Genomic DNA, 16,963 nt, shown 5'->3' on the forward strand with positions numbered 1-16,963 from the left:
GCCGCACTCTTCGGGCCTGGCTTATTGAATCGCTTTTGTGTGGGGGGTAGCTCTGAGTTCTGTCCCCGCTCACGTGGAAAATTAGCATGGCTGGCTTCTCCTGTCCGTAGGATTATGCATTCCATGTCCGCACCCTGGAGCCTGGGTGCTCCAAGTGTGGCTTGCGGACCAGCAGCATCTGCCTCTGCTCAGAGCTCGTTAGAAATGCAGGGTTTCAGATCTAACACCCATTCTCCTCAGCTTATTCCAAAAAATCCAAGAAGATGGAACACTTCCAAACTCATTATATGAGGCCAGCATAATCCTAATTCCAAAACAGGATAAAGACAGTACAAAGAAAGTAAACTATAGGCCAATATCCCTGATGAACACAGATGCCAAAGTCCTTAACAAAATACTAGCAAATCAAATCCAGCAGTACACCAAAAAAATTATTCATTATGACCAAGTGGGTTTCATCCCAGGGATGCAAGGATGGTACAATATGTGCAAATCAATAAATGTGATACACCACATAAATAAAAGGAAAGATAAAAACCATATGATCATATCAATAGATGCTGAAAAAGCATTCAACAAAATCCAGCACCCATTTTTGATCAAAATGCTCAGCAATGTGGGAATAGAGGGGTCATATCTCAACATTAAAGGCCATATATGAAACACCTACAGCCAACATCATACTCAATGGGCAAAAACTAAAAGCATTTCCCTTAAGAACAGGAACAAGGCAAGGATGCCCACTTTCGCCACTCCTATTTAACATAGTACTGGAAGTCTTAGCCACAACAATCAGGAAGAAAAAATAAAAGGGATCCAAATTGGAAAGGAGGAAGTGAAACTGTCATTATTTGCAGATGATATGATACTATACGTAGAAAACCCCAAAGACTCCATCAAAAATCTACTAGACTCAATAAATGAATTAGGCAAAGTAGCAGGATACAAAATTAACGTCAGGAAATCGACAGCATTCTTGTACACCAATGATGAACTCACAGAAAGAGAAACTGAAAAAACAATCCCATTTACCATCGTGCCAAAAAAATTAAGATACCTAGGAATAAACTTAACCAAAGAAGTAACGGACCTCTTCACAGAAACTACAGGACATTGAAAAAAGAAATAGAGGAAGATACAATAACATACAACCACATACCTTGTTCATGGATTGGAAGAATGAACATCATTGAAATGTCCATACTACCCAAAGCAATCTACAGATTTAATGCAATCCCCATCAAAATACCAACGACATACTTCACAGAACTAGAACAAACACTCCAAAGGTTTATATGTAACCAAAACAAGACCCCAAATAGCCACAGCAATCTTGAAACAGAAGAACAAAGTAGGAGGGATCACATGATCAGATTTCAGGTTATACTACAAGGCCACTGTAATCAAAACAGCCTGGTACTGGCACAAGAACAGGCATATAGACCAGTGGAACAGAATAGAGAACCCAGAAATGGACTCAAGGCAATATACTCAGTTAATATTTGACAAAGGTGGCAAGAGCATACAGTGGAGTCAAGACAGTCTCTTCAATAAATGTTGTTGGGAAAATTGGACAGCTACTTGCAAAAAACTGAAGCTAGAACACCAGCTTACACCATACATGAGAATAAACTCAAAATGGATAAAAGACTTAAATGTAACTCATGAATCCATAAAAATTCTAGAAGAAAATGTAGGCAACAAAATCTCAGACATCATATGCAGCAGAATTTTCACTGATACATCACTGAAGGCAACAGAAACAAAGGAGAAAATGAACACGTGGGACTATGTCAAACTTAAAAGTTTCTGCACAGCAAAAGAAACAACCATCAAAACAGAAAGGGATCCCACTATATGGGAGATCATAATTGCCAATGATGCATCAGATAAGGTGTTAATTTCCAAAATATGTAGAGTGCTCATATAACTCAGCAAAAGGAAGACAAAGAACCAAATTAAAAAATGGGCAGAGGAACTAAATAGACACCTCTCCAAACAGGACATACAAATGGCCAAGAGACATATGAAGAAATGCTCAACATCACTAATCATCAGAGAGATGCAAATTAAAACAACTATGAGGTATCACCTCACACCTGTCAGAATGGCTGCCATCAACAAATCATCAAACAATAAGTGTTGGTGAGGGTGTGGAGAAAAGGGGACTCTAGTGCACTGCTGGTGGGAATGCAGACTGGTACAGCCACTGTGGAAAACACTATGGTGTTACCTCAGAAAGTTAAAAATTGAACTTCCATTTGACCCAGTGATCCCACTTTTAGGAATATACCCTAAGAAGCCTGAAACACCAGTCAGAAAGAATATATGTACCCCATGTTCATAGCACTATTTACAATTGCTAAGGTCTTGAAGCAACCCAAGTGTCCATCAGTAGATGAATGGATAAAAAGCTGTGGTACACATACACAATGGAGTACTATGCAGCTGTAAGAAAGATAGATCTCTTATTCTTTGAGATGACATGGAAGGACCTGGAGAGTATTATGCTATGTGAAACAAGCCAAGCATAGAAAGACAAATACCATATTTCACTTATTTGTGGAATATAATGAACTACTCAAACTGCTGAACAAAATTGACCCAGAGACATAATGGTGGGGTACAGACTGACAAGCCTCAGAGGAGGGGGGCTGGGGGGGGGAGAGATAAACCACAGAACTTACATGCACGTATGCATGACCAATGAACATAGACAACAAAGCTGGGGATGGGGTGGGGGGGGGAAGGGGAGGAGGGTGTCTATGGGGGAAAAATGAGAAACATCTGTAACAAAAATAAATTAATAAAAAATAAATTAATTAATATAAAAAGAAATGCAGGGTTTCTGGCGTCATCCCAGCCTCCCTCCTGAGCCACAGCCTGCGTTCCAGCCCACCCCCTGGTGCATGGAGAAGCCCTGAGGTGGACTGCGTGCTGCCCCTTTCGGTTGGCGCTGTCTCACCTCTCAGCAGGCCTCGGGCTGGCTGTGGTCAGTTGATGACCGGAACAGTGCTTGACCTCAGGAACCTTCACCCCCACTGTGCTTCTGTCTCTCCTTCACCACTGCTGGGGCCCCGCGCAGCCGATCATCTGAGTGTTACAGCTGAAAGCAGATGGAACACGCAGGGCGCCGCTGCTCCAAAGGGAGAGACACGCAGCCTGTTCTGACACCTCGTTATAAATGACTTCTGCACGGGCTGCGCTTCAGAGCCTTGCTTGGCCTGGGGGTGGGGGTGCCGCTCAAACGGGATGTCCACACTGGTTTGGGGACCCGATTTGGTATGAGATCGAGCTTCTTGTAACTCTGGGTTTTCTTGCTTGGTGTTTTCTCAGATTCACATGTTCTTCCCTCACCCACTCCGGGGCCCTCCACATGCCCCCCTAATTACTACCGCTGCAGCAGCGGGGCCTGCGTGATGGACATCTGGGTGTGCGATGGCTACCAGGACTGTGCAGACGGCTCGGATGAGGAAGCCTGCCCCTCTCCCGGTGAGTGCGGGCGGCCTCTTCCTGCCCTGCTTTGCGGCCAGAACCTTCCAGGGCACCACCTGGGCACAGCATGCTTGGGCTGGTGCCCTGCTCTCTGGGACTCTGAGCTTGGAGGCCAGGCTGCTTTTCACCTCCAGAGCGCGCAGAACCGGTGTGTCTCATCTGTAAATGTCCTCTGATCTTCCTGCAAGAAGGGGGCAGCCCCCTGCTTTCCACCCAGGCTGCAGTGGGGGCACCTTTGCTTTCTCTGCACAGGAAATGACAGTGGGCATTAGGGGCAGTGTTTGTGTGTGCACGGAGCTCTGGGGGAAGAGCCCACTTCCTCTGGTGCTGGCCCCTTACTAAAAGACGGGTGAGCACTGCCATCTAGTGGCTGAACGCAGAGAGGTAGCTTAATGTTTCTGCAGTCATCATCTTGGGGGGGGGGCGGGGGTGGTGGTGGTGGTGAACTGTGAGACCCCATTTAGTACATGCCCTTCGCTGAATCCAGAGGTCAGCACTGGTGTCCTCTCCTAAGCAGGTGTCGTATTTATAGAAACAGACCAGAGTTTCCAGATGGAGCCCAGGGGCTTCCCATGTGATTCGCAGGTTCACTGAGGTTTGAGATCCCTGCTTCCGAGGAGTTGGGAATTGTCTCCCTCTGAGGCACCTCCTCCAGGGAGCATTCACTGAGTCCTGAAATGACGTTGCTGTCTCAGCCTCATTGAGCATCCCTGTCGATTCTTGACTGTGATCTGTATGTTGCTTCCTAATCATTTCACGTATATACATCTTCTTTCTGTAGCTGTTGTGTATACCTTGTGTGTTGGAATCATGCTGCATAATACTTTGAATCCACCACTGTGCCTACCTCAATGAGGCAGATAGTTGGGTATCCCATAAATGCTTCTCAAATTAAAACTAATTGTATAATAAAAACCAAAACTTATCTCTGCCTTTTCTGCCCAAGGCCCACCTCTCTATTTAGTAACGTGATTTTCTTCTAACATAGTTTTGGTTGTTGAAACTCTGATGGAGACATTAACCAACTCTAGAGAATTCTAACGAATCCAATGAATGAGCAGATCCTATCTAGAATTTTCGTTCAGCTTTTGTAAAGATTTCTTTGTTTAATGTGCAGTGTTGGTGCAGAGCTAGACTGGTGGTGTAGAAGTCACCTGCCTGGTTTCAGCCCCCTGTCACTCCCTTGTCCACGTGTCTTCCGAGAGCCACACACTGATGCGACATTGCAGCTGCCCCAGCACTGGAAGCATGAGCACGCGATTTCCTTGACCTGGCTTCCAGCCCCGTTTTCTGCCGCTCTTCTCTGTGTACCTGCCTTAGCCGAGCTCTGCAGGTCGGAGAGGCCCTTTGAAAATTCAGTTAAAACCATGGAACACACATAAGATCTAAAAGTTTAATAACTGCATCTTTGTTTCGTTTGTTACCGCGGGTTATTTTGTACCTTTTGCTCATGCTGTCCACCTGTCAGTAGCTTCTCAGATGCTTTTCCAGTCACCCTACAGAGGGTCCCTCAGCTGCGGGGTTGCTCGCGGCGACCCCCTCCTCACAGCGGGGCCCCGCTCTGTGGCCTGCTCCCGGCCTGCAGCAGCCCTGGCCCTGGGACTTTGCTGCCCCCCTCACACTTCTCTGCCTTTTTCCTGATTTAGACTCCCTGTGCCCAGGGTTTCTGTCTGGCTTTTCCCTGGTGTGCTCCCTTGTTTGGTGGGGCATGCCCTCCATCGCGTCGTCAGGTGGATGTGGCGGCCAGTGGCCGAGGGCGTGGCGATAAAGCCTTCGGCATGTTTGTCTGGTGGGTGTCGCCTTCTCCTTCGTCCTGGCTGCCGTCTGTGCCTGGGCACAGGTGTGTCCGTGCCCTGCCTTCTCCATCATCCCAAGGATGCACTTTTCCTTCTTGTGTTGGAGTTCCAGTCTTCTACATCCCAGACTTTTCTCTCTGGTTTCAATATGGCAGTTTCCAGGAAGTTCTTGAGAAAGGGTGTGTGGGAGATGTCTGAGGTCTTGCTCATCTAGAAACGCTTTTCTCCTGTCTGCAGACTGGTCGATAGGTGGGCTGGGTTTAGATGTTAGGTTGTCACCAATTTTCCTTCTGAATTTTGAAGGCACAATTTTGAACAACTCTCAGACAATCTAAAGACATTTTGGGTTTTATCTTGTGTGTGTAACCTGTTTGGACTCATTGGAAGCTTATAGATGCTCCCTTTGGCTCCAGCGTCTTGACATTTCACAAGGTTGTTTTTTTTTGTTTTTTTTTTCATCCTCACCTGAGGACATTTTTGCATTTATCTTCAGATAGAGCGGGAGAGGGGGAGAGAAAAACTGATGTGGCTGCCACCCACACGACCCCAACTGGGGCCAGGGACAAACGGCAACTGAGGTACATGCCCTTAGCGGGAACTGAACCCGGGACTCTGGTCCGCAGGCCGACGCTCTAACTGCTGAGCCAACCTGGCCAGGGCTACAAGGATGTGTTTGTTTTTTTTTATCCTCACCCGAGGACATTTTTCCATTTTTTGTTCAGGTAGAGTGGGAGGGAGAGAGAGAGAGAGGGAGAAACATCGATGTGAAAGGGACACATCGAGTGGCTGCCACCCGCACAACCGACCAGGGCCGGGGACAAACGGCAACTGAGGTACATGCCCTTAGCGGGAACCGAACCCGGGACTCTGGTCCGCAGGCCGACACTCTGACTGCTGAGCCAAACTGGCCAGGGCTACAAGGATGTGTTTTGATGTGGGCCCTTTTCTGACCAGTGTCATGGGCACTGACAGGTAGGCCTTTCTATTCTGGAAATTTATGTATTCTGGGTTTAGGACTTTTTCTTGAAATATCCCATTTATGATATTTTCTCTTTTTTCCTGAACTAATGTTATTCATTATTGGATCTCATGCCCTGGTCCTCGTTTTCTTCTAGTCTTTTTATCTTTTTAATTTCTTTGTATTTTCCTACTTGCTGGGAGAGTGACTCAGTTTTGTCTCCGACTCTTGTACTAAGTTTTTCTTATGAGTTTTCATGGTTTTAATTTTAAGAGCTTTAAAAATTTTAAGACTATTTTATGGCACTTTTCTTTTTTCATGGGTAAACATATGTTCTTTTTTTCTGAGCATATTAAAGATATGTTTCTTTAAAATTTTCTTCCTGCAAAGAAAAGTCTTTTGGTGGAGGTGTGGACTACATTGTTTCTGTCTTTCGGGTCAGGCTCTCCTCGGACAGTCCTCAGCTGCTTCCTCGTGTCGAACACGAGCCTGAGACCTGCTCAGAAGCGGTGCACACACAGGGCAGCTGGTCAGCTCTGAGCGTCCTGGTCGTGCTGCGGAGGACCTCTCGCTCCCGGTCCCCTTAGGGTTTGTCTCGAGACTGGTCGGAGTTTTCGAGAGCATGAGTGTGTAGTCTCCGGCTTGGAGAATCAGGTCTCGCCGCCGGCGTTCTTGAACAAATGGAGTAGGTGTCACCACCACGGTTTACTCCCTCTTCTGCCTGTCTGACCTGCCCCATTTCACCCTGTCCAGAAAACAGTCCCCTGGCCATTCATGGGGCACGTACAGGGAAGTGTCCCAGTTGTCCTCACTTGAGATACCATTTGCAAGCTTTTTGAGGATTCTGTGATGTCATCTTGCTGGTTCTTAGCTTTCTCCCGACGCTAGGCGAGGCCGCGGTCTTCTCGGGTCTCGTCAGTCGCTCACCACTGTCTGCTGTCCAGCTTCCAGGATTTTGTTCTCTGTCTCTTTCAGGGCCCTGGGGGGAGGGAAATGAGATGCCTGTGTCCACTCAGTGTCTTTCCCCAGAGCGCACACTGCTCAGGTCCTGGTAGGACTTCCTAAAACACTGTCACCTCCTAACACGTCGAATGGGTCACGGCCGCTGGCCAGCTTCCTCTGGTAACAAGTGAATTTAAAAATCTTTTTCTAGCAAATGCTACCACCACCTCCACCCCTGCCCAGCATGGACGGTGCGGCCGGTTTGAGTTTGAGTGCCATCAGCCCAAGACGTGTGTCCCCAACTGGAAGCGCTGTGACGGCCACCGAGACTGCGCGGACGGCGAGGACGAGGCTGCCTGCCGTGAGTGTCCGGGGCCCCAGGAGGCTGCCCCAGGGCGGCCTCCCAGTTCTTACGCTTCATCTGTCTTAATGACCTTGCAATTTTGGTTTTATCTCCATTTCAGAGATAGAAAAATTAAGCTTCAAAGAGAGCACATTGTCAGTCACAGACTAGTGTACTTAGTTCTGTTTTCTGGTACAGAGCAGGTACCTTTCATCCGGCCATGATGGACGTTCTTTCAGGCCGAATGCCCCAGGGGAACAGAGGAACTACAGGTCAGCACTCGTTAGAGAGGAGCAGAGTGGACCTTGGACATGCAGGCAACAGGCCAGACTCACCTCACTTTCCAGGACAGCAGTAGGCACATCTGAGCAAGAACGTAGACTCAATGCGATGAGCAGTTAGCCAGGAGGAACTGGGATGGGGCCTTCCCCCTGCGTGAGGTTACTTCAATCGTTGCTATCCTTTAAATACTCTTCTTTAGACTGTTTTAAAACTGCCTCATTCTTAAGGATGCTTATTGACAGTTCTCTGTAGTCCATTACTCTGATAACCCTGTCCAGACAGGAAGTGAGATCAGAGGGCATGATTCTCTTGGGGAAGAGGGTCCCCGAACAGCACTGTATGCTGTCCGAAGTGCAGAACATTATGTTTAATAATTAATTATATGTTTACATTAATTATATGTTTAATAATCTGTTTAAGAATTTTCAGAGATGAATGACACCTCATTTCCAATTCCTCAGACTGGTGTTTTCCCACTTTTGAAATATTGAGGCATGGGTCATGAACCTTAGCACCTTCCAGCTGCTGGGTTCTATTTTAGGACCTTCTTACCACAGGGAATAATTCTGTGATGGGATCTTGGACTTTTCCAAAACAGTCCCCTTGTGACGTTCCTGTAAAACACATCTCCCCACCATCACACTCTTACTGTTACTCTCTTTATGTTTCTTTGTAGTTCATGTTACTGTTCAAAATAACTTATTTGTTTGCTTGTTTGCTCTCTCAGTAGAAGGTAAGCTCTTTGAGGGTAGGTCCTTTGTCTGTTTTACACATCACCATTTTCTTATAATCTTAAACAGTACCTGGTTCATGGGGAGAACCCCATGGATGATCATTGGATGGATGGATAGATGGATAGATGAGTATATGGATGGAGGGATGGATGGACGATGGGTGATGGGTGGATGGATAGGTGGATGAGTGGATGGAGGGAGCGAGGGATGGATGGATGAGTATATGGTTGGATGGAGGGATGGGTGATGGGTGATGGGTGGATGGATAGATGGATAGATGAGTATATGGATGGAAGGATAGAGGGATGGAGGGATGATGGGTAATGGATGATGGATGGATAGATGGATGAGTGGATGGAGGGATGGATGGATGAGTATATGGATGGATGGAGGGATGGATGGATGGATAATGGGTGGATGGGTAGATGATGGATGGATGGGTTAGCAGATAAATGGTTATGTGGATGAATGATGGATGGTTGGATGGATGATGGGTGGCTAGATGGACAGATGGGTGAGTGGTTGGATGGAAGGATGAGTGGATGGCTGGATAGATGGATAATGGGTGGCTGGCTGGCTGGGTAAGTGGGTGGGTAGATGGATGGGTGCATGGATGGATAGAGGACGGAAGAATTCCATCTTGGGATCCTGAGACTGGTGTACTAGTGCTCCTCAGACTTCCCTAAATGCTCTACTGCGGTTCTGTGTGTACCCAGGCTGTCCTTCGGCCTCCCCAAGGAGACCGACTCCATCTCGGCACGTAGCAGCTGCACAGCACAGCAGTTGTCCAGGAGATGGGGGCACACTTCCAGACAGCCCGCAAGTGGTTGTAACAGTGTCCTTCTCTCACTGAGAAGTACTGTATAGAAAGCTCTTTCTGATACATGTCACTGAGTCCCTCCATTTTGGAGGCATGAGAGAAGTCTTCATTCTTCTTTCACGTGAAAACTCCTCAGTTGAGGACAATTGCGATACGTTTCGTCTCCACCCCCAGCTCCGGTCTCTTCATCTCCAGGAACCTGTCCTGGGTTGTCCGTCCTCCGCCGTCCTGGCTGCTCGGTGAACACCGCTGGTTTCTCTCCTGCAGCTCGAAGCAGTGGTGGTGCTCAGTCAGGAGGCGGGGCAGCTGCAAGGAAATGACCTTCAGGAGTCCCCGGAGGGATCTGTTGAGAATCAGTTTTGTGAATTCTCTGTCCTTGGGTTCTTCAGTGGTTGAGTGGTCTCTGGTAATTTACTGCGGTAGCGGGATGGCCGTCGTGTTGGACGTCGAGGTGCATTCGCAGGGGTGGGAGCAGCGCGAGGCGGGTCTGAGTCCCGTAGAGGAATGGAAGTTTGGACTCAGACCAGGCAGCTCTGCAGGGTGAATCTGGGCAGGTGCCGAGGATCGAGTGTGTGTGTTTGCTATGGGCACTGTACCCATCACCCCAAACCTGATACCTTAAGACAAAAGTGACACGTTTGCTTTCTGACAGTGTTAGGTCAGGAATCGGACATCAGTTTGACCAACTAAGACCGAGATGTGAGCAGGGCTGGCTGCTCAGGAGGCTGCAGGAGGGGCTCTGCGTCCTGATGATTCCAGCTCCAGGGGCGCCTGCCTCGGCTTTCAGAGCCAGCAAGTGTCTCGCTGGTGCTTCTCCCGACATCACGTCTTCTATCTTGTTTGACCACAGTCAGGAAAGGGTCTCTAAGGACCCGAGGGATCAGCGGGGGCCTGCCTTGGTAATCCAGAGTAACCTCCCTGTCAGGTTAACCTAATCACATCTGCCAAGTGACACCTTTCACAGATAAGACATGGACAGGTTTGACTTGGAGGAGCCGGGTGGTCCCAGGCCTCCTCCTGGGGGTGGGGTTCTGACCTGGCCCTTCCTGCCTAGAGCTGGGCAGACATGTGTGAGTCTGTGTGACAAGGTCTGAAGACTGGCACCTGGGTCTGGTCTGGACTCACCTGGGGCACTACATTTGTATCTTTCTCCTCTCTTTGTATCATCGCCTGCAATTCTGTGGCCATTGCTTGCTTTGTGCAGCCTAACGCTACTTCTGGGACTGGAGAGAACGTCCCACTGTGGTTTACAGTCGTTGTTGCTCTTAACTTACCAATGCTCTTTATTTGCAGCATGTCATGTTCTGGTAAAATACTTTGAAACTACATAATGTGGGCATGCCTCTCGGTGTTGTGGTTACCTTGTTATTGTTAGCATTACACAAACCAGAAATCAGCGTCAGTCTGGACTGCAGACTGGTACAGAAGCAGGAGACTTAGTAGCAGTGTAGAGTGTTGTAACGTCGTAACTGTTGATGGCTATAGCAGCCAGGCCCTGTTGCAGGTGCTTGATCTCACTGGATCCAGTGGGATTGGCACCCCGATTTTATCAGCAGGAACGGAACGTGGGCACAGTTAAGCCATTTGCTGCAGCGCACAGAGCCAGGATGTAACTAACCTACTTTGACTCCAACGCTCTCGCTTGTCATGAAGTAGATGCTCGTTGTTAATGTCGAATAAGAGGGCATCCCAGTGCCTGCGTGGGGCTGCCTCTCGGCTTCCGGAGGCGTGTTTTGAAGCAGCAGCTGATGCATTCATAGGTTGCAAACACCTGCTCTAAACATGATGCACGTGTAGTACAATGTGCCTCTCCCTGTCTCAGCCACACGCGGCACCTTGACCTGTGCGAGCCAGGAGTTCCCCTGCGAGGACGGCGAGGCCTGCATCCTGCTGTCCGAGCGCTGCGACGGCTTCCTGGACTGCTCGGACGAGAGCGACGAGCGGGCCTGTCGCGGTGAGTGTGGCCCTGCTTCCCGGCCCGTCCGCCGTCCTCCCGCGTGGGCCACTGGAGAGAGCCCTGGAGCGCTTGCTTCCCTGACTGCAGATGAAACAGCGCCGCCCCTCAGAGCCAGCCCCGCAGAGCGCGCCCCACAGAGGGCCCGCAGAGTGCTCACCCCTGCAGAGAGCCTGCCCCCCTCCGCCCCCCGCAGAGCGCGCGCCCCACAGAGGGCCCGCAGAGTGCTCGCCCCTGCAGAGAGCCTGCCCCCCCCACCCCCCGCAGAGCGCGCGCCCCACAGAGGGCCCGCAGAGTGCTCACCCCTGCAGAGAGCCTGCCCCCCCCGCCCCCCGCAGAGCGCGCGCCCCACAGAGGGCCCGCAGAGTGCTCACCCCTGCAGAGAGCCTGCCCCCCTCCGCCCCCCGCAGAGCGCGCGCCCCACAGAGGGCCCGCAGAGTGCTCACCCCTGCAGAGAGCCTGCCCCCCCCGCCCCCCGCAGAGTGCGCGCCCCACAGAGGGCCCGCAGAGTGCTCACCCCTGCAGAGAGCCTGCCCCCCCCCGCCCCCCGCAGAGCGCGCGCCCCACAGAGGGCCCGCAGAGTGCTCACCCCTGCAGAGAGCCTGCCCCCCCGCCCCCCGCAGAGCGCGCGCCCCACAGAGGGCCCGCAGAGTGCTCACCCCTGCAGAGAGCCTGTCCCCTCCACCCCCCGCAGAGCGCGCGCCCCACAGAGGGCCCGCAGAGTGCTCACCCCTGCAGAGAGCCTGCCCCCCTCCGCCCCCCGCAGAGTGTGGACAAGGCTCGCCCTGCCTCCCAGGGAGCACCGAGCTCCCCTCAGCCCCTCAGGGTGGGCGGGCTGAGCTCCGGTGCTGCACCCGCACTCTGAGGGAGCCGGGCTCCATGACAGGTCAGTGCGGCGTCTGCTGGGGTGAACTTGGTATTGTCTTCGTGGGTTCAGGGTGCTGCCTAGAGTACCCGACCAGTGCCTTCCAGACAACACAGATGTGCTCTCGGGTCTGGAGGACGCAGTCTGAGGTCAAGACAGCGGGTTCGCTGTCCGGTGATCTGGTGAGGACCTGTCCGCTGGCTCTCAGGTCCTCAGGTCCTCTTGGCTCCTGAGGCTCCTGCTTCCTGATGGAGTCACCCCCACAGGCCCCGCCCCCACGCCCGCAGGTGGGGCAGGTCCCCCCCCCACGACGCCAGCAGGTGGGACAGGTGCCAGCCTGTGGATCTGAGGGCCGGTGCTGCGCCTGGGGCAGCACAGACCCTGCTGTGATACTGCTTAGAGAAGCAGCTTTACATGGCTGTGGACACACAGGTAACAAGGAGAAATTACCACGGAGATTGGGGCGCTGGGAGAGGCTGGACAGGAAGGTTTCACCTCTGTTTTCTTGGGTGTCTTTGAAGATGGCAATGTGACTGATCAGGGAGCCTCTTGGCTCCTCGGAAACCCGAGAATCTGTGGGATGTCTCATCCCGGTTTCCCTTCCTGCCTCCAGATGAGTTGACTGTGTACAAAGTGCAGAACCTGCAGTGGACAGCTGACTTCTCTGGGGATGTCACCGTGACCTGGATGCGGCCCAAGAAAATGCCCTCTGCCTCTTGTGTCTACAACGTCTACTACAGGTGGGCCCCTCGCGGGGGAGCAGCATCCTTGTCGCCCGCGTGTTTGGTAACCTCGGTGCCGGGCTGGGACGGGCTCTCCGTTAACGGAGTCGGACACCCCGTGCTTTCCGTGACTGTGTCTTTGTTCTGTGTCCAGGGTGGTTGGGGACAGCATATGGAAGTCGCTGGAGACCCACAGCAATAAAACCCACGTGATATTAAAAGTTCTGAAGCCGGACACCACGTACCAGGTGAAGGTCCAGGTGCAGTGCCTGAGCAAGGTGCACAGTACCAGCGACTTCGTGACCCTGAGGACCCCCGAGGGCTGTGAGTGTCCTCGTTCGTTTTTGTGGCACAGACAAGACCGTACGTGGGAGTCTCAGAGTCTCCCCAGGGTGCTCAGGAGTGTGGGGTGGCATCTCACGTGCCTCCGATGTGCAGAAGTATTGTGGCCATGTTTCATGGTCCGGCCTTTGTTGTTGGACGTTTGTTCTTATCATGTCACATGATGTTCCGCCCACCATGGCCCTTTACCCTCTGTCTCTAGGTATTTCCCGGTACTTGGTACATGAGAGCTCATCACCACTAACATGCGAGGCACATCAGGAATATTCTGGCTAAGTTTTAAAGAAATTTACCCAAACTCACATGTCTAAGAGAGCCCGTTTCCACAGTTCTGTGAGCTCTCCATTGGCAACTGTGTGAGAATCTGTGACCTTTTTCCTTTTCTTCATTGATCTCAGAGAGAGAGGGAGAGAGAGAGAGACACATCGATGAGAGCACATCGATTGGCTGCCTCCTGCATGCCCCCACAACCTGGGCATGTGCCCTGACTGGGAATCGAACCGGCGACCTCTTAGTGTATGGGTTGACACTCAACCACTGAGCCACATGGGCCGGGCATGATTCTATGACTTTATTCAGTTCACATTCGTTAAGGAGAACCCTGGGGCATTGAATAGTTTACAGAAGTCCCCAGGAGAAGTTGAAATGGAGAGGTTTGTAATCTTAGATCCTGGAAGAGGTACACCTAGGCCTCGGAGGTCATTCGGGGGTCCAGGTGGGGTGCAGGCCGAGAGAGGAGTGGGACCTTGATTAGGACTCTTCAGTGGAGTGCTGTGAGGTCCCCAGACTAAAGCTGGATTGATTAAATCCAAACTAAAAAGAAGGGGCTTTGGAAGCTTTTCTGGGGTCGTACTTTAGGGGTTCATAAATCCAAGGCCCTGGTAGGCAGGGGAGACTTGATCACAGCGTGAGGGAGGCCCAGGGCTAGTGGAGACTCCACACGCCCAGAGATTCCGTCCTGCCGTCCTGTGGGCCACAAACCCGCGTGAGGCCCGGGCACTGGGGTCCGAAGCCTCCACTGCGTTCCAGGAGGGGAAGGCGTCCTGTCACCGTGAGGACCGAGGGAGCAGCCTGTCTGGTGGGCGGGTCCCTGCCGGCTGCAGATTGAGCTCAGGGAAGTTCCTCCTGCGGTGCAGTAGCAGATGGGTTGACGCAGTCGATCTCTTCCAGTGCCAGACGCCCCTCGGAACCTCCAGCTGGCCCTGCACCGGGAAGTGGAAGGCGTGCTCACAGCCCGCTGGACTGCGCCCGTCCACGCCCAGGGCCTCATCCGCGAGTACATCGTGAGTACCTCCCGGGGCCTGGCGCAGGTCGGGGTGTGCAGCAGACGCCTGGTCTGTCCGGGCAGCAGCCTGTTCTGTGTGACTAGGGTTTGGTGTGTGCAACTTTGTAAATGATGATCCACCTCTTAGAACGTTTTCATCCCCCTCCACTCTCTCCTCGGTCTCCTTGGAGGGGTCAGGATGCCCGGCCTGCGATGGCCGCTCACTGAACGTCCTGTCCTCACTGCAGGTGGAGTACAGCAGGAGCGGGTCCAGGGTGTGGGCCTCCCAGACGGCTGCCAGTAACTCCACCGAGATACAGGGCCTGCTGGCCCACACTCAGTACACTGTCAGAGTGAGTCGTGCCCGCTTTGGCCGGGCTCTCTGGGGACGTGGGACACGGTGCTGTTTCCTGGGAACCCCCTGGCCTCTGTGAGGGGCTCATGGACAGTGTGCTTAGTACCCACCCTTGTCCGGGAGCAGTCATTATTTCTGTCAGTCTCTTAAACCAGCGTCAGAGAACCTAAGTCAGACTTCCCTCAGGTAACTGGGACTCTGTGGTCATGATGCTTCCCTGCCTTTGTCCCGAGAGTCTGCCGCTGTCCAGCCTCTGCACCCATCTCTTCTAGTCTGCAGCTTCAGGGTGTGCAGAGTTACACGTGCATTTATAAATGGATACTGTGATGTTCTTAGAAAACACCTTATCCAAAAATTCCAAAGATATCCTCGGGTGAGGATTAACAACAAAAACAAAAAGTATGTTATCAATACTGGCAGAAGAGAGAGATTTTGTGCAAAACATGTTTGTTGGAACCATTAAGCGCATATAGACTCCATTAGCCTGTTGCCCTTTCTCACGTGTGTGCACCTGTGTGTCTGTGCACACCCACGCCCGCCCTTACACGTGTGTGTACCTGTGGGTGTCTGTGCATACCCACGCCCGCTCTTACACATGTGTGCACCCATGTGTGGCTGTGCACATTCACACCCACTCTCACACATGTGTGCACCTGTATGTGCACACTCATGCCTGCTCACACGTGTGCACCTGTGTGTCTGCACACTCACAGCCGCTCTCACACGTGTGTGCACCTGTGCGTGTCTGCACACACGCCCACTCTTACAAGTGTGTGCACCCGTGGGGCTGTGCACACTCACACCTGCTCTCACACATATGTGCACCTGTGTGTCTGAGCACACTCACGCCCACTCTGACGCCCGGACGTCCTGTCAGCAGACGCTTCCTGGTCTCAGTGCACGTCCGCTGCCTTCACTGTGGTCCCTTCAGGTTCCCCCCAGGTCCCCCCCTCTCTCCTCCCAGTCTCTGTGCAGACTCTGTGACCCCCACTGACAAAGCGTCACTGCGGGGCCCACTGGCGCGCTCGCTGTCTGGGACGTTGCCGTTGCTCCGTACTGATTCACACTCTGGTTTGGGAAGGTGGCTGCAGTGACGGGCCGTGGAGTAGGGAACTGGAGTGACTCCAAAGCCATCACCACCACGAAAGGAACAGGTGAGCGGCCCCAGCAGGTGCCGGTGCGGGCAGAGGGCGGTCCGTAGAGGCCGCTTTCGGTGCGGTGGCAGCGGAGAAGCGCGGCCCCGCCCACACGTGCGCCTCCCTGGGTGTCGGCATGCGCTGGGGCACGGTCTGGGTGGCTGCTGAGCAGGCACCTCCCCTGGCACTGAGCATCCCTCATGATGCAGACATGCAGAGGGGCCTCTGTGTATACACAGTGTCCAGACAGAGGGTGCTTTCCCTCCACTGAAGATAAGACGAGGGCATGCACGTCCATGCTGGTGCAGGCCTCTCCAGCCAGCACCGGCCCTGGCGCGGGGGCTCTCCGGGCAGCACCGACCTTGGCGTGCACGGTAGTTTCTGGCACTGTAGCCGATGTCAGTGATGGCCGATGGCTCAGGGACAGGCACCTGCAGTGCATTCTACTTTGCACAGCTCAGCCCATCTGAGTGAACCCTCAGAACAACTCTGAGAACAGATGAGGAGCTGCAGAGGGTTGTTGTAGAGCCTGACCTGCCTCCCCCGAGCCTGTGCCCTTAACCACTGTGAATCCTGCTGCCGGGCTGAGGCTGAGGCTGTGGCCACTGCGCGGCCCGGCCCGCTGAGTGGCTGGCTCGTCACCTGCACGCATGCCTCACGAGGGCAGAGACCTGGTCTGCGTTCCTCTGCTCCGTCTCCGGCTCCAGCAGGACCAGTGAGACAGCCGAGGACGAGCCCAGTGGAGCCCACTGTGCAGGTGGACGCCAGCGCACCTGCCCGTGGGTCTTCTGACCTCAGCCTTGGCACTTGGGCTTCTGTTTACGGACTTTGGGTACTAACGTCTGAAGTGTTGCATGGGACCGCTTGGGAATTTCACATTCACCGGAACCTGTGAGAAGTGGGCTCCGGGTTGTGACGTCACTGCCTGGTTACCTTCGGAATGTGGGCGGCTGTG

General features: G+C 52.5%; 1 protein-coding gene across 3 annotated transcripts in view; it reads left to right on the top strand.

Moving 5' to 3' along the window:
• SORL1 (sortilin related receptor 1) overlaps positions 1–16,963 on the top strand; it is a 183,212-nt gene that overhangs the window by 136,849 nt on the left and 29,400 nt on the right. For all 3 annotated transcript variants that reach the window (XM_036277033.1, XM_036277034.1, XM_036277035.1), the window contains exons 31-38: positions 3,337–3,492; positions 7,403–7,552; positions 11,193–11,324; positions 12,803–12,929; positions 13,066–13,235; positions 14,424–14,536; positions 14,766–14,870; positions 15,954–16,026. In XM_036277033.1, the coding sequence (XP_036132926.1) occupies positions 3,337–3,492; positions 7,403–7,552; positions 11,193–11,324; positions 12,803–12,929; positions 13,066–13,235; positions 14,424–14,536; positions 14,766–14,870; positions 15,954–16,026 (1,026 nt within the window). The remainder of the gene's footprint in view (positions 1–3,336; positions 3,493–7,402; positions 7,553–11,192; positions 11,325–12,802; positions 12,930–13,065; positions 13,236–14,423; positions 14,537–14,765; positions 14,871–15,953; positions 16,027–16,963) is intronic.

This window comes from Molossus molossus, unplaced genomic scaffold (genome assembly GCF_014108415.1).
Source record: "Molossus molossus isolate mMolMol1 unplaced genomic scaffold, mMolMol1.p scaffold_m16_p_22, whole genome shotgun sequence".
Classification (NCBI taxonomy): Eukaryota; Metazoa; Chordata; class Mammalia; order Chiroptera; family Molossidae; genus Molossus; species Molossus molossus.